At 44.8% G+C, this 15,242-nt stretch overlaps 1 protein-coding gene across 2 annotated transcripts in view; it reads right to left on the bottom strand.

Annotated features, from left to right (window-relative positions):
* Positions 1 to 15,242, bottom strand: part of LOC116398373 (ubiquitin carboxyl-terminal hydrolase 43-like) — a 39,894-nt gene that overhangs the window by 22,676 nt on the left and 1,976 nt on the right. Inside the window, exon 2 of one of the 2 annotated variants that reach the window (XM_031874611.1) lies at positions 7,758 to 7,925. In XM_031874611.1, coding sequence (XP_031730471.1) covers positions 7,758 to 7,925 — 168 coding nt within the window. The other variant, XM_031874612.1, reaches the window with a different exon arrangement.

Below are 15,242 nucleotides of genomic sequence, written 5' to 3'. Positions count from 1 at the left end.
CAGTCATTCAACCCTCACTGGCAGGATAGATTGAGACATGACGTCAAGAAAGAGGCTTAAAAAAAAAAAAAAAGACATTTGAACGGGCTGAATTATGTATGAAGAGGGAAGAGAGGGCAGAAATATATGTTGAGAAATATTTCCAAAAAGTTTCATTCTCCCTCCTCCTGTGTAAATCCTATTAGAGAGGAAAGGATGGCACAGGGGGGGGGGGATTAGCTGACCCCGTCCACTCTGTCCAGACTGTTTTCACACTGATAAAATACAGAAGATCTCAGAATCCCTCCTGAAATGTTCACATTGTACATCTTACTTATATGTGCTGGAATGAGCGTCGGCGTTGTAAAGGCCCTCCAGCTTTTGATTTCTTTTTTACATCAAACACCCCCCCCCCCCCCCACATTATTATTGCAACAGTAACCCCCTTTGAGAAACGCTTCAAAAAAGAAAGACTTGTCACAAACGGGAAAAAGAAGTTCTCCTTCAAGAGACCCCCGGTCTCACAGGAGGAATTCGTGGCATCTCAGAAATGTCACTCGCAGTTAAAAATCGGGCTGCTGGTCGAGCACGGGTCAGCGGCCATGGCTGGATGGGGAGGGGGGGGGGTTATGCTGCTTTGATGTCACCCGTGTGACATGGACAGCAGGAGGGGAGAAGGGAGCTGAGCGGGGGGTGGGGGCCGATTGGAGGGCGACTGAAGGACTTCACAACAGAACAGCTTCACCTGGATGTGATACAAACACCAAGGGGGAGGGCAGGAAGTGGTGTCTGGTGGTCACTCCGCCCCCCTCAAGACTTTTTTATTTAGTTTTATTCAGCCTCACGATGTCTCACCAAAGAAAAGTTTTGACAACTTCTGTGACGTCATATATGATGCTGTACTTGACACTGCTGACCTTTGACGGGACAGAGAGTCCATAAGAGAGTTTTAACTGCTCAACAATAAAGATGTGGTTTCATAAAATGTTGCAGTGTCCATACCGCTTTACTAACGCAATACTTCTAAATGGACGTAAAAATATATATAAACGAAACACGGCTAGCGTCACTGACTTGTACTAGCCCGGCCGGGCCAGCTAGCAGGTTAGCTCGCCAGCTAAAGCAGTTCACCAACTGGTGCTGCAAGTGGTCACTACGTCACCACGCTCTGCACCCTCCTTCTACCAACTAGGAAGGAAAGAGACAGAACCCACCTCAGCTGGTCTGATGGTTATCAGTCAAATACTAATACTTCTAATAATTTAGTGTGTAGTATCTGTGAAATAAAGTTTGTTTGAAAATGTAAGTTCTGAATGAGTTCAAAGCGGTAATCAAAATCTGACAAATGCTCTGATTTGTGTGTAAAATATTAACAACTCGACTCAACAGCTATACTTTCTGGGGAAAAACTGACTTATTTAATTATTTATCAAGCATGGAATATTTATGGAACTTTTGCATTTTTTTTTTTTTTTCTACAAGTGTGTTACTGTCCTTTTGCAACAGCAATTTCACTGTCATCTAAGAGGAGTATTTTTTCTGCTTTAATGTTGTGAAGAAGAAGCACGGCCACAGACTGTTTTATTTATACATAAATACACAATGTCTTTGACTGAAACTCAAGCAAGCAACAGCCTACAAGTCATCTCCAAACGGACGTTTCGACACAGCGTGACGCGCTACAAATCCTACTCGAGTTGGCCCAAACTTTTTTTTAGCGCTCCAATAAGGTGAAGAAACAAACAATTATCTATTTTCTCATAATTTCCGGGCTTATCTCTCTCTCCTCCCACACTAAAGAAGTGAGGTACATTTAAGTGATGACATCAGGGCCTTGATGACTGACTCAGAAACAGGAGCCACCAGATCAAGGACCCATCAATGACGGTGACAGGGGGCCGTCATTTAAAACCACCTGGAGATAATGAGCCGAAAATCACACGGAGAGCTATCAAACTCACTATTTCTGTGCCCGTCGATAAAAGGGCTCGCTCGCTTTACGGCATCCACCGACCCGATTTCAAAGTCTATGCAGTTGGCTCAGGGGTCCAAAGGGATATTTCTCTTCTCTTTATCTCCCTCCCTCCACGGTCAACCCCTCCTGGGGTAGAAAAGCCGACCGCTATCGACATTTAAAAATGGAATAATGCATACATAATGATTTGGCTCTGGTGTTGCATCGGCAAACCTTGTGTCCCGCTACTGTCCATGGGGCGAGATGGATGAGTTTGTTTTTTTGAAATGCTCTCGCTCTAAAGGGCCGAAGCTGCGCTCAGTGTGCTCACTCAATGAACACTGGCAATTGTATGCCACTCTCCGATAGCACCAAGCTGGAGTTTGTTGTTTGTTGGTTTGAGACGTTTTTCCTCACCATACATATCAGGATCGTTGAACCGATCTTATTCATATTTTGAGAACTGCTGAGGACTAAGGGCAGAATATAACGCAGCGGTTCACAGTGTGATTCTGACCTTTAACATCTGCCTGGCTCAAAGGCAGCGGCCACACTGGGTCACGAACAGGCCTCTCTCACTTCTAGCTAAAGCTAATCCTCCCTTGTCTTTGCTGGAAGAAAAAGAAGCTGCCAGTTTTAGCAGCCTTGTGAGCCAATGGAGATGATAAATAACTACTGCCACACCGCTTGTTGTTTTTTTTTTTTTTTAAAAATCGCTGACAGCGGGAAAAGCAGGGACTGTTTGAGAAGCTGTCGTTGCACAGAGCTATGATTTCACTGCGGGTCGGGTTGCCTCTGTTAGCCGGTGAGGAATGTGTTGCCGCTGCGGTGCCAGCGAGGCGAGAGGGAAACCGAGCGAGTTCAGCGAGGTCCCGCTGGAAGGAGGATTAACATTACTCGGCCGCCTTTGTGTGTGCTCACAGCCTCGTGTTACGTAATGTCGCTCGGGTGAAGCGGCCGGACTGGTCACACTGCTCGCACAGCAGGTGTGCTGCACAAACAACTTCTTCTTTGCAAAGCATTTCACACAGTGTTTTATGTGTTTTTTTGTATTGATAAGGTGCTTTATTAATAAAACATGATTGATTGATTGATTGCTGCCTCTTTGAGTCGATAGCTTATTGGGAATCCAAATAATAAAGTAGTAATATAATTCATCGTGTCCTGTTCACCTATAATATATTCGGCTTGTGTGAGGAACCTACGAACACACGCATATACACACACACACACACGTCCTAAATCAATACAAAATAAATATCCAGATATGCCCATAATGTCTCGATATCCAGTTAAAACAAATTGCAGTTGCACATCTAAAAGGAGACATGTGACTGGACACAAGGCTCTCGGCTCATATTTGCTCTGATCTGTGGGAATCTACACATGCGGCTCTAGATGGTTGTTTTCCTGAAAGATGAGCTCATTTTAAGAGGATTCTCGTTACACCTGTTCCTTGAGAATTTCACCACACCTCAAGAGGATAAATCACAGAACAACAACGAAAAAAATAGGTCATCAGGAGGCTGTCAAACAAAACGTGACAAAGAGGCATGTAATGCACAGGTCGAAAGGATGCAAACGTAGTTACTACAGCGCGGAGAGCTGTTATCCCGAGGTGGTTACGGAAGTTGTTAGCAGACTGTTTGACAGGTGTGCGGTTGTTAAAATAAACTTAAGACAGGCCACTGAGCAAACCGAAGAAGTGATACGTTTAGAGAGTAAAAAATACACATTGTAAAACGCAGTTCCTCAAAAGTTGTTTTACTTTACTTTCAACTCGGTTAAGTCGATATGAAAATACATGAGAAACTACCTGAGGTCTATGTGTGGGTCAGGTGCTTTTCACTACATGCCTGGGAAAGTTGATAGGGATCATGTTGACACTGTTGGGTTTCTGTCAGCTCAGCGTGACCTATATAGTCCTACATGAGTGTTTCCCAGGCTCCGGTGACGGACAAAGAGATCAAAGTCACTTCCCTGCCTCCTTCTCCTTTCACCGCTCAGCTGAGCCACCACACTCCGTCTCACCGTCCCAGGACTACAACGATCATCGGGTCCTGTGGAGGGATCTATGGTCATCTTTCTCTCCATATTTGTCAAACTATTTACAGGGTTTTCTAAGCGAATTGACATCGGCAAAAAAAAGTAGTGAGGAGACTTCCTTTTCAAGTGATTTCTGTGGCTAAAGGTTTTATTTGGAGTTCCTCTCTAAAGCCCCATTCCCCAGTTTGTTCCAATGGGTCAACACACATCAGGCAGGCCTCCCTCAACACCTGGGTTGGACGCAGGTCGATGACTGCGTATTAGGGTCATTGTGGGTAAAAAAAAATGTTGAGATTAAAGTCTTCAATTTATGGGGAAAAAACTCAGATGTTATCTGACAAGAAAGCAGCAAATTTACAGAAAAAAAACTCAGAAATTTGCAAGATTATAAAGTCAAAAATTTAATTATATATGTACATTTAATGGACCCCATTACTTTGTTTTACAGGTCGGACTGTAAATAGAAAGAGCAAGAGGAAGCATGCGGACGGAGATGCTTGACTTTCATTTGGTGACCATTCAATGTTGTCGAATGTGATTTTATGGTTTATTGATGAAGCGTTTGGACTTTGCCAGGTAACGTGTGTAAATGCCTTTTGTGGACATTACCTCATGTGTTTGTGTTTTTTTATTCAGCCGTTTTCAGACACACACAAACCAACAGAGGAGCATGTAAGTCTCTTCACATTACACAGGCAGAATAAGCACGAGCGCTCTGAGCCACATGAATGAAATCAATTTACGGGAAGGGGGACAAGTGTTTCATGTTTTTTTGTTTTTTTATCATGTTCCCTCCCGGTGTGAGAAAGCCAGTGATTTTCTTCTTCTCCGCGGCGGTGGAGGAAAGCCGGCTTTGCGAAACCTCGATTCACTGGCAGCCTAATGAGAGCGGCGGCCGTAAGCTGTTTAACACCACCAGTGGTGTATAAAGTACCCAAAACACATACTTGAGTAAAAGTAAAGATACCTTACTGGAAAATGACTCCAGTAAAAGTAAAAGTCACCTATTACAATACTACTTGAGTAAAAGTCCTAAAGTATCTGATATTTATTGTACTTAAGTATCAAAAGTAATTTTCTGATATTAAATAAACTTAAGTATTGAAAGAAAAAGTACAAGTAAATGCTGTTAATAAAAAAGCAAAGGCTCAGAATTATGAAGTTTATTCTTTTAAGTGCTGTGGCACCGTGACCAAGGACATGAAGCTGTGTTGAAAATAATTGGGTTGGCTGTGATCCATCCAGGAGCAACAATGTTCAACATAATATATTGTACATAAGTATACTTTTGCATCTGCTATGAACTTATCATCATAATTCTCCGAAAAGCAATATGACACTATGAAGGAGTTGTAACAGTGCGTTTATAAGTATGCTCATTCCGAGGATGTAGAGGGCAAATGCATCATATTGTGTTCAGCAAAAAATATCCACTTGATGCATCAGGTCAGTGTTTAGAGAAAGGACACAAATATCAAAACATGATCAATACTAAAGCAGCACCGAAAGTAACAACCCAGTCATTACTTGAAACTGAAAAATGTCCTGTTCATCTTCAAAAGACAATTCCAATAGAATGTAGCTTCTTTACATTCTATTAGAATGCAAAGAAGCTACATTGTATTACAATGTAACTTCTTTACATTCTATTAGAATGCAAAGAAGCTACATTGTATAGAATGATTCTATTGATGTTATTCCTTTTTTAAATGCTTCAGACGAGTCACTGATCACTTTAAAAGAGTGATATACAGACATGAGATTGATCTTCTCATGTCACTCTCTTTATACAATGATATAAATTCATCCCCGTTTTATTGATATCTTACGAAATATTACTCCTAATTTTTCGTGCTTTTTTCCTGCAAAAGTCCAGCAACACGAGTCTGTTTTCGCTTGTTACGCGCATACCGTCTTTCCAAAATAAACTTCCATCTTCACAGGAAACAACTAAGGTTTAGGCGATGAAACTACTTAGTTAGGTTGAGGAAAAGATCGTGGTTTGCGTTAAAATATCTACGGAAGTGGCGTTGCTTAAGTACGGAAGTCACGTCACAAATAAATCGACATTGGCTTCTCGTTTCACGCACGGCACAAACTGCGGCCTCCTGGAGGAAACACCAGTGTTTGTTTGACCCATCCACCTCTCCTCATCCCACCCGTCCTGTGTGGAATTCTGCTCGTGTTGTCGCTCGCTAGCTTTAGCATATAGCGTCACTGGGAATCTAAACACCGCGGCTTTGAGAGCACTTGTTTGCAATTGCGCATTAACGTGATTAACCAATGGTTTAACGTTTAGACGTTGGTCTCATGATTCATTTGGGCAGTGGGTGGCAGCGCGGCGACAGCTCAGCTCATAACAGTACTCATCTACCGACAAGGCCTGGGCGGGCGAGGGGGCGGGGGGGGTCGTCAGCCGGCCCAGAAGTGGAGGCGGAACCGGCAAACTCCAGGACGACTGGGAGAAAAAGGGACGATAGGCCTACTTAGCAAATGTGATGAAGGGTGTGCAATTACAAGGGGTTTGACACGGAGCGGGATGATCACCGCAGGTCTTCTTATCCAGTGTTTAACGTCATAATGTGCAAACAAACGCTCGCAGGATTGCATATTCAATTATATTCTGTACTATAGTGTACAAGGTCCAAGAAGTCACTTCTTTTTTCACCATATTTCTGGAGTTACTTGTTTTCTGACGAGAGTCGGTAGAGTCACGTATTGGCTGATAATAGTATGTGCAAGAAACATAGAATAATGTAAATATCAATATACAGTAAAACAATGCACCTAGCCATTTTCAAAGCTGGAAGGAGTTTAAGACTACACATTACATGAATAAAGTCAGGCAGATGGAGGGTTACTTTACAACTACAGGACAAACAATTCTCCTGTCATGTACTCTTGTTGTTGTACTAATGTGGATTTTCTTTCACTCGGTGTGAAATTGCACATAAGTGCACTTCAGTCCAATCCAATACATTTAGGCATCAAAGACACATTTTACTGGCGTTTGGTGCTTGGCAACTCTGGTCATGATTAAAAAATAAATAAATGTTCAAGTCATCAACTCAGTCATGATGCGGCTGCCCTTCATTTCCTCTCACCGCATCACGTCCCGTCCCAGCTCATTTCCAAGTGCAAGGTCATGAGGTGGATGTTTCCACATCGGGGACAAAAACAAAAGACAGACAGAGACAGATATATATAGAGAGGGAGAGAGAGAGGGCAAAGTACGGACGTCTGCCATTTCAACGGTTTCTCCTTTGACGTCTTGCAGGACAAGAGTCACTGCGTACAGAGGATCGTCTCGGACCAATGGGTTCAAACTAAACTGCAGGTGGAAGCATCCACCAGCTCCAAGACGCCCTCCGAAAAACCCCCTCTTCTTTTGTTAACACGAGTGACGTGATTTCTTCGACTAAAACAAACAACGTTGTGCCGTGGTCATCCTCTCAAGGAGGATGGCCACAGAGCGCATCGGAGATGTCATCCGCCGTGGTGAGTTTTGGACAATGAGGTCGGATCTACATACCTCACAAAGAAAACCAGGCTTTTGTTACAACTAGTCCTTCAAGTTTGTCAAAAAAAAAGAAAGAAAAAAAAAAAAAGACCTGTGCACGAGATAAGTGACCTTGTGTGTGTGTGTGTGTGTGTGTGTGTGTGTGAGAAACAGAGAGAATGCATGTGATCAAGACTGAAGCAGCCGAAACAACTCTTAACAGGTTTCATTACAAACACATTTCACATTTTCAGCAGCAGTAACAAACGGTGGACTCACCTTGGCGGGGGCTTTGGTCTTGCTGCTGCTGCTGCTGCTGTTCATGTTGTTGTTGTTGGGGCTGTGATTGGCATCTTCATGAACTCTGTCCAAAAGCCAGAGGAGGAACTCCAGGGCATCGTGCTGAGAGTTTCCCCGAAACTGAGAGCCGTACTTGGCCACTATGCTCTGGGGATGAGGAGAAAGGTTATAGTCAATGTGCGATTTCAAGACATCGAATACTGAGGCCAAGATGACATGGAACACAGGAAGTCATCGTTGGTAAGTTGGAGTTGGAGGACTCATTTAAGAACATCTGCCGGGCATTATTGGGCTCTGACAAGATCATGTAATGAAGTCATTCACAATTCTCTTTGGTCGCGCACTTTATTACAAGCATCACACTTCAGAGGAGAAGATGCATGGAATGCATACAGCAAATCAAGCCTTCCACAAAAGAAAGTGTGTTCAGTTAGGGCTGTAACTAAAAATGATTATGAATAATTGATTCATCATTTGGTCTAAAATAATGAGGTGCCTTTTACCATTTCCCACAGCCCAAGTTGCGATCTTCAGATGTCTTGTTCTATTTGACCGACAGTCCCAAGCTCAAAGATGTTTTGATTTACTGTCATATTATGACAAAGAAAAGCCTCAAATCCTCTCATTCAAGGAGCTAGAAGCAGCCAATGTTTGGCATTTCTGCTTGGAACAAGGAAAAATGATCTGATTCAACCCAACCATTACCTTAACTGTTCAAGCTAATTTACAGTTGCACAATTAGTTTTATTTTTTCCAAATTGGTAAAGCTGAAACCCGTGTTTCCTTTGCGTGTTCAGAGAGAAACAAAAGTGGTACTTAACAGCATCAGGAAACAAAAATCAGACGGTCCTCATCTGTGGTGCCCAATACTATTCTGAGACACACATTGATACACTGCAGCATCCCCAACGATGACTCACGCAGAGGACGTCCAAAACCCTGACAGGTGTTACTAGGAAGAACGAAAAAACAAAAAAAAACAGGCAGACTGTGTAATTCAATTATGAGAAAGGAGTTGTTCCGTGTGTCGAAGAAATCGACACGCGGAAGCGACGGCGGCGTCAACACTTCTCTCCGTCGCTCTCCCTCTCTGTGTGTGACCGACTGCTCCACACCTCATTAAAAAAAAATAAAAAAAAATCACCACAATATACCTGCAGCTTCTGAATATAAACACGGGAGGGAGGGAGACAGCCCGCTAATGAGCTTCATCCCTGTGAGGGAGCACTGACAGGGGATGGAGGGATGAGGGGCAGATGGAGAGAGGGAGGGAGGAGAGGAGGGAGGGAGGAGAGGCTGGCGGAGGTTCAACAGAAGCTGAGAGTGTTTTTTTCTTTTCTTTCTCAAGGACGGCGCTGTCGGGGTGAAAAGTGAGAAAAGGTGAAAAAACGGCCAAAAACTAAATATATTATGTAATATAGGAGGGGCCAAAACACCAAGGCAAAGACAGTTGCCAAGGTTACGGTGAGTTGGGGCTCAGACACCTGATGACATCAAGAGGTCGCAACTCCATTAAGAAGTGACCCCTCCGCTGGCCTCATCTGCTGTTTTCTAACTCTGTCTGAGAGAGTGTGTGTGTGTGTGTGTGTGTGTCGATAATTCCACTCATCTGTTGACAGTGTTCGTCTCTCCGAGCGTCTCCGGTGAACACGCGGCACGCTGCCTCAAAGGCACTTCAAAGAAGAATTCGGAAAAGTGGCGAAGTTGTATTCGTGATTTTTTCATTGGATTCTTGTGAGGGGGGAGGGGGATGAAAAGTACGAAAGAGAGAAAGAAGACAAATGGCAGGTAAGTCGTAATGCGGAGCTCCTCTGTAAACACTGGCAGTGTTCAAGCTGACCTGAGCACAGCTCCAGTGGGATCTTAAGTGTGTGTTGAGCAAACACTCCACAGGCAGGCTAGGAGAGGATAAAGGTGGGCGTAAGGGTCAACTTGAGGGAGGTTTTTTTTGAGAAACTATTGATCAGTCTAGACCAAGGATCCGATTCTCAACCCACACCTGATCGGACCTTTATTTCATTTCTTTCATTAGATCAGAGCATGAGCAACAATGTTGGAGTCCATGATTCACTTTGTTTTTTTTACTTCTTTTTCCACTTAAACTACAAAATTTGTAGTTTTTATAGCACTACATTTTGTATTTGACAGAAGTCTTCACAAAACAATCTTCTTATTTCATTTCCGGTCTTAACAAAATAATTAAAAAAATAATTTGTATTTCTACAAGCAAAGAAAAGGAAAAAGATACTAGAATGACAAAAGACAGATGTTAAACCACATGTGGCGTCCAGGGCAGGGGTCATGACCTCCCAGCGGTGGGCAGAGATAAGGGGGCCGCACTCCGCCAACATCCCTCTGCTCCCACAACCCGGGCATCTCTGTTTTGGCGTCCCCCGTCTCGCCACCCTCGCTTCAACTCACACCATTACACCCCCCCACATCTTCCTACTCTGTAAACAATGATGGATGAGAGTGCTGGCGGGGCCAGGAACCTCCTTCAAACATACATCAAGCAAATGTCCCTCCTCTCTCTCCCTCCCTAAAAAAAACATTGACGCCCCCTCGGCCTCATCGTGGTCCAGTGCCAAAAAGGCCTGGGTGGATTTCTCCGTGACGGACGGAGAAGGATGCTGACAAATAACGATGGGGCATAACCACAGGTGTGGCTGGAATGAGGCTGGATAGAATCTGTCATTTCTGGCTGCTCCATTTGCGGTTTCATTTTTCAGCGGCCTGGTGTCGCCGGCTCACCTCTGGACGCAGGACAGTCATCACTTATAATCCGCACTTATGTACCCCTCTGTCTCTCTCTCTTACTGCGTTTCATTTTTCCTTTTCCTGTCTCTCTCTCTCTCTCACACTCCATTTCTTCCTCTCTTTCCATCGTCTCTCTTTTTCTTTCCTTTCTATCATGTAAGAACCATTCCCTCCATTAAATCAGTCCCAGCTGAGCTCAGACTAACACACACACACACACACACACACACACACACACACACACACACACAGTGCAGCACCTGTCCTTCCCCCGCCTCCTTCTCCAGCAATCCTTCCAAAATCTACTCAGCCCTCTACTTCCTGTGTCATCCTAGGCCACTCTGGGTTCACCTCCAGAACAACAGAGAACAGGCAGGTGTTATTATTTCTCTTTTTTTCCAATGAGAAACCCAAATGCCACGTCTTGGAATCGGACCCTATATCTCCTCTGCAGATCCCAGAAGCTCAGAGATTCTCCGACAAAAGGTGCTATCGAGTCAAGACGGAACAAAGCCTGTGTGGCTTCAGATGCTGCCGCCCCCCCCCCCCGATGTGGGACTTACAGGTGATCAGGGATGAGATGCGATGGAAACAATCGCCACTCAGTGCTTTACAGGCTCCCAAGGCTGTGCTGGATTCACAGTTGAGGCTGTACATTTTTTTCTCCCCCCCGTGCGCACAACTGAGAGTCTGGGAAGCAGCGTCTGTCACCATCAAGAGCTGTGTGAACGCAAACTCCGTTTCGTGTCTTTCCCCATGGCTTCCTACAGCGTGTCGTTCAAGCACATAAATCACAGGAGGGATAATAAAACCTGGTGGAAAACGGTCTCACAGTGTAGTGCTTTAAACACAGACACAGAAGCATGAAGATCCCATAGGCTTACATCTTCAGCACCGAGAGTGAGAATGAGAGTGGCCCTTGAAGAGGGCGCAGAGACAAGCGAAGACAAACAAACCATTAGTCTGGATGCGCTGCCTCTCCGTCGCACACGGCCCTTCACTCCCCAGAACTAACAGGACCACTGAAACACCAGGCTCCGTCTCTCCGGCTGAGCCCCTTCTGGCCTCACGGAGCTGCATTCCATCAAGCGTGAAAATAAAATGAAAGAAAAAAAAAAAAGATGCATCCGGGCTGCTACCCCACAACCCCCCCCCCAAAAAAAAAGTAGTTACTGCGTTGTTAAATCCTTTGGGTCAAGAGTGTGAGGTAACAAAAGAATGAGCTCGCTCCGCCGTTGAGTAAAATTGATGTAGACAACTTTTGGAGGCACCAATAAAAGGACAGTTCATCCCTCCAGATTTCATCAATGTCAAATGTGTAGTGAAGCGGTCGTGGCAGAGTTGGAAATGGTGACCTTTAAATACAGCGCTCCCATTGGGCTGATCGCCATCATTTGCAAGCGGAGCAGCATTCAGTGACACGTTTCACAGTCAGTCTGACTTAAAATGCAGGGCTTCTAGGAATCCAATGAGTTAGTGCAGGCGAGCGACTTCTAACAATCTAAAAATGATTCTCGTTAGAGCTGTGGTTTTGCTGTCCAATGAGGAATAGGCACCTCTGACCTTAAAAGACTCACTTTTCATGAAACACGACCACCACTTGTTAAAGGTGCTCAATACGGAAATCTGAGCATATCTAGTGCCTCCACATGGCTGACACGGACAGCAGCTGACGGTGCTAACAGCGCAAACAATAGCAACAGTGCTGGCAGAGCTAACAGTGTTTACCTGAGGGGGAACCGGAGGGTGGGCGCTACCGTAACGACGCCCTGGGACTGGACGGCGTTAAAAGTCACCACCTCGCTCCCTCCCCGGCTCCCTGTAGTCTACATGAAACTATCTCTGCATGAGATATGATAACACATACTCTGTATAGCTCTCTCATAGCTCAACAGCTAACTAGCTAGCTAGCCCTACCACACCTATCTGCGTCAAACCAGGAAGTCAGAGGTACAGTAGTAAAGCCTGATTGATTTGATTGGCTGCCTTGGGAAAAGTGTTATATTTGAATTTGTGTGCAAACCGCTAGAAATACGAGGCGCAAGAGAGGAGCTAGCGCCAGGGGCCTTAGCATAAGAGAACAGTGGTTTCTAGCGACGCGTCTTTGTGTCATCGGGGCAGCATTAATCCACGATATCTTTACATTGCAAACAATTATTTTCTTCTATATTATTGGCCTGAATTTTAAATGTAGCACCTATAGAAAATCACTCAAATGAACTTTTTACACCCTGAAATGTATTGTGATTTTGGGACAAAGACTGATGTTATACAGCAGATAGATTTATATTTAAGTGTTTGCATACGGCGCAGTGAAACAGACGCACGCTGCACTTTGGTTTGCCAAAAGGCCACGAAAGTAAAACGAGACTTGTTTTCCAGCTCCAAGTGGAACTCTTACGAGAGAAGACACATTTAAATGTTGACTTAGCTCCCCTGCTGTAAAAGTCTGAGGTCATTCTGCTATCTTCAGTTGCGATATTGTGATTGCTACTAAAAGGCTCATGACTGCTACTCGTGTATTAATACAGAAGGAAAGGAGATGGAAAAACTTTCTTTTCCCAGTTCCACTTGCAGGCCAGTGCCTCTCTTCAGGTGCGGAGAGATTTGGCGTTAACCATCAGTTGTCAAAGTTGACTGTCCCTTTTATTCCGATTACAACCCAGGGGGGGGGCACAATATAGTCTTGTTTACCAGCGATGTCTCCCCCTCACACTTTACTCTCTCTCTCTCCCTCTGAGTGCACACAACTGGAGGCGTCACAGCAGGGGGGGGCATCCTACTTTTTCCAGGCTGAATGCACTTGCTACAATAAACATCCTCTCTCCGAGAGAGACACAAATCACTGTGTCGATGCGATGGGGCGAGGCGAGAAAAGGGGGAGTGAAGGACACCGTTTTTTTTGTTGTTATTGCAGCCCACTATGATGGGAGAATATAGAGAGGTGCAGGGATGACGCGTTTCTTTTTTGGGGGGGGGGGGGGGGGTTTGGCCGACCCCGGAAGTTAGCATCACACTGGTTCCCTCGACAAAATATAAATGTGATTTTTCCATTGTGTTTTGCATTATTGCAGAAAATAAGCTCTGTAAACAAACATTTATGAGACGCATACGTTTTGTTCAGTAAGATAATCTTCACAAATGAACACCACTCTTTTGGATTTTTGAAACATGAATGCAATCGGCAGCAGTAAAAAGCGAACGTTAGGCTAAAGACGAACTATAACCACAGTCACCCGAGTACACACACAACGAGGCTGTGAAGGCGGACAAGTCGGCCTTCTCCAGGCCTGGAAATTGCCATTTTCAAAATGTTGAAACGTTGCAGCCCAACATACTTCCAAATGTCCCAGAGTTAAACGTGATATCAGCGCCAACCTAGAGCCACAGTACGCTCTTCATATCATTTGGTACTTAGTGCAAAAACAGGGTCCTGATCAATCTATGTCATTATGTGGCACACAGGAACCACTTCAAAAGAGGTAATTTTGATTGAATATCCTGATAATTCTTAACTTGTGTTACTTTGTGTTTTCCATATTAACTTTTTATGATATGAGAAGTCTACAGAGGCTCAGGCTCAAGTTGGTGATGCCGCCCGTGACGAGTTTAAAACCCTTTAAATCGCTCACACGTGCAGGTAGTTACTCAGCGTTAATGATCGATAACATCGTGAGTCCTTTTCTGATCTTTCAAATCAAAACATCATCTTCTTCTTCTTCGTTAATCACCTCTCCCTTACAGCTTTGGAACAAACTGCACTCCCTTTACTTCATTACTAATCTGTGTTTGTGGATGAGGAACAAAGCTACATTCAATGTATCAACCTTTTTCTATTATAAATGATATCCCACTCAAAAGACACATATTGCATTCCACTACCCTACAACCTCCCCCAGGCTGTCTGTTGATGCAACAGAGCAGTTACCACTGCTCTGTTGCATCAGGACGCCTGATGGTTGACTGTCACCCACTCAGCATAGAGAGAACCCGGCAGCTCTCAACAGCAACGAGTGACTGTGCGACGACTTGCATTTTGTCACATCCGCAGTGCAACCCCCATCACATGCCGCGTTTAGAAGTTTACTTGAATGAGACAGGAATGCACGACTCCCCCGCACTCCACATGTCAGCCGGTGGTGGGGGGGGGGGGTTGGCCCGGGGAATGCAGACAAACCACCTGAGGTACAGGGCAGGTGAGTCAGGTGGAGATGCTGCACCCTGTGTGTAATCAGTAGTCACACTGCATGCACGCACTACGAGTTCAACAAACTAGGATAAAACCTTGATACTGGGAGGCAAAGCGGCGAGGAGGTTTTTATTGTCCTGGCTTCACGTGACACACACACACACACACACACACACACACACACACACGGGACCCGAGCGGCTTCTTGGGACACGCAGGTAGACCGTCGCCCTTTGAACCTTGTTCAATCGAGCGCTCACCTGGTTGTGTTCATTCAAATATTTGCTTTGCCACTACAGACTGTGATAGTTGGTATTGATACCGCTTACAAATCCCCACACAAATCCTCCTGACACATACCCGCTGTGCTGCCGGGCCGGCACGGGACGCACTCAAGCTATTGGGACTGGGTTTTGGCTAGTAACTGAGATTCCATGGGAGGAATGTGTAGAAGCAATCGAAACCTGTCGATAATGACATCTCTTTATTGCAGGAGTAACTCACGGGGGGGGGGGGGG

The sequence above is a fragment of the Anarrhichthys ocellatus genome, unplaced genomic scaffold, assembly GCF_004355925.1.
Source record: "Anarrhichthys ocellatus isolate YVR2014 unplaced genomic scaffold, GSC_Weel_1.0 scaffold83, whole genome shotgun sequence".
NCBI classification, from domain to species: Eukaryota; Metazoa; Chordata; class Actinopteri; order Perciformes; family Anarhichadidae; genus Anarrhichthys; species Anarrhichthys ocellatus.
This window is presented reverse-complemented; position numbering and strand designations above follow the sequence as displayed.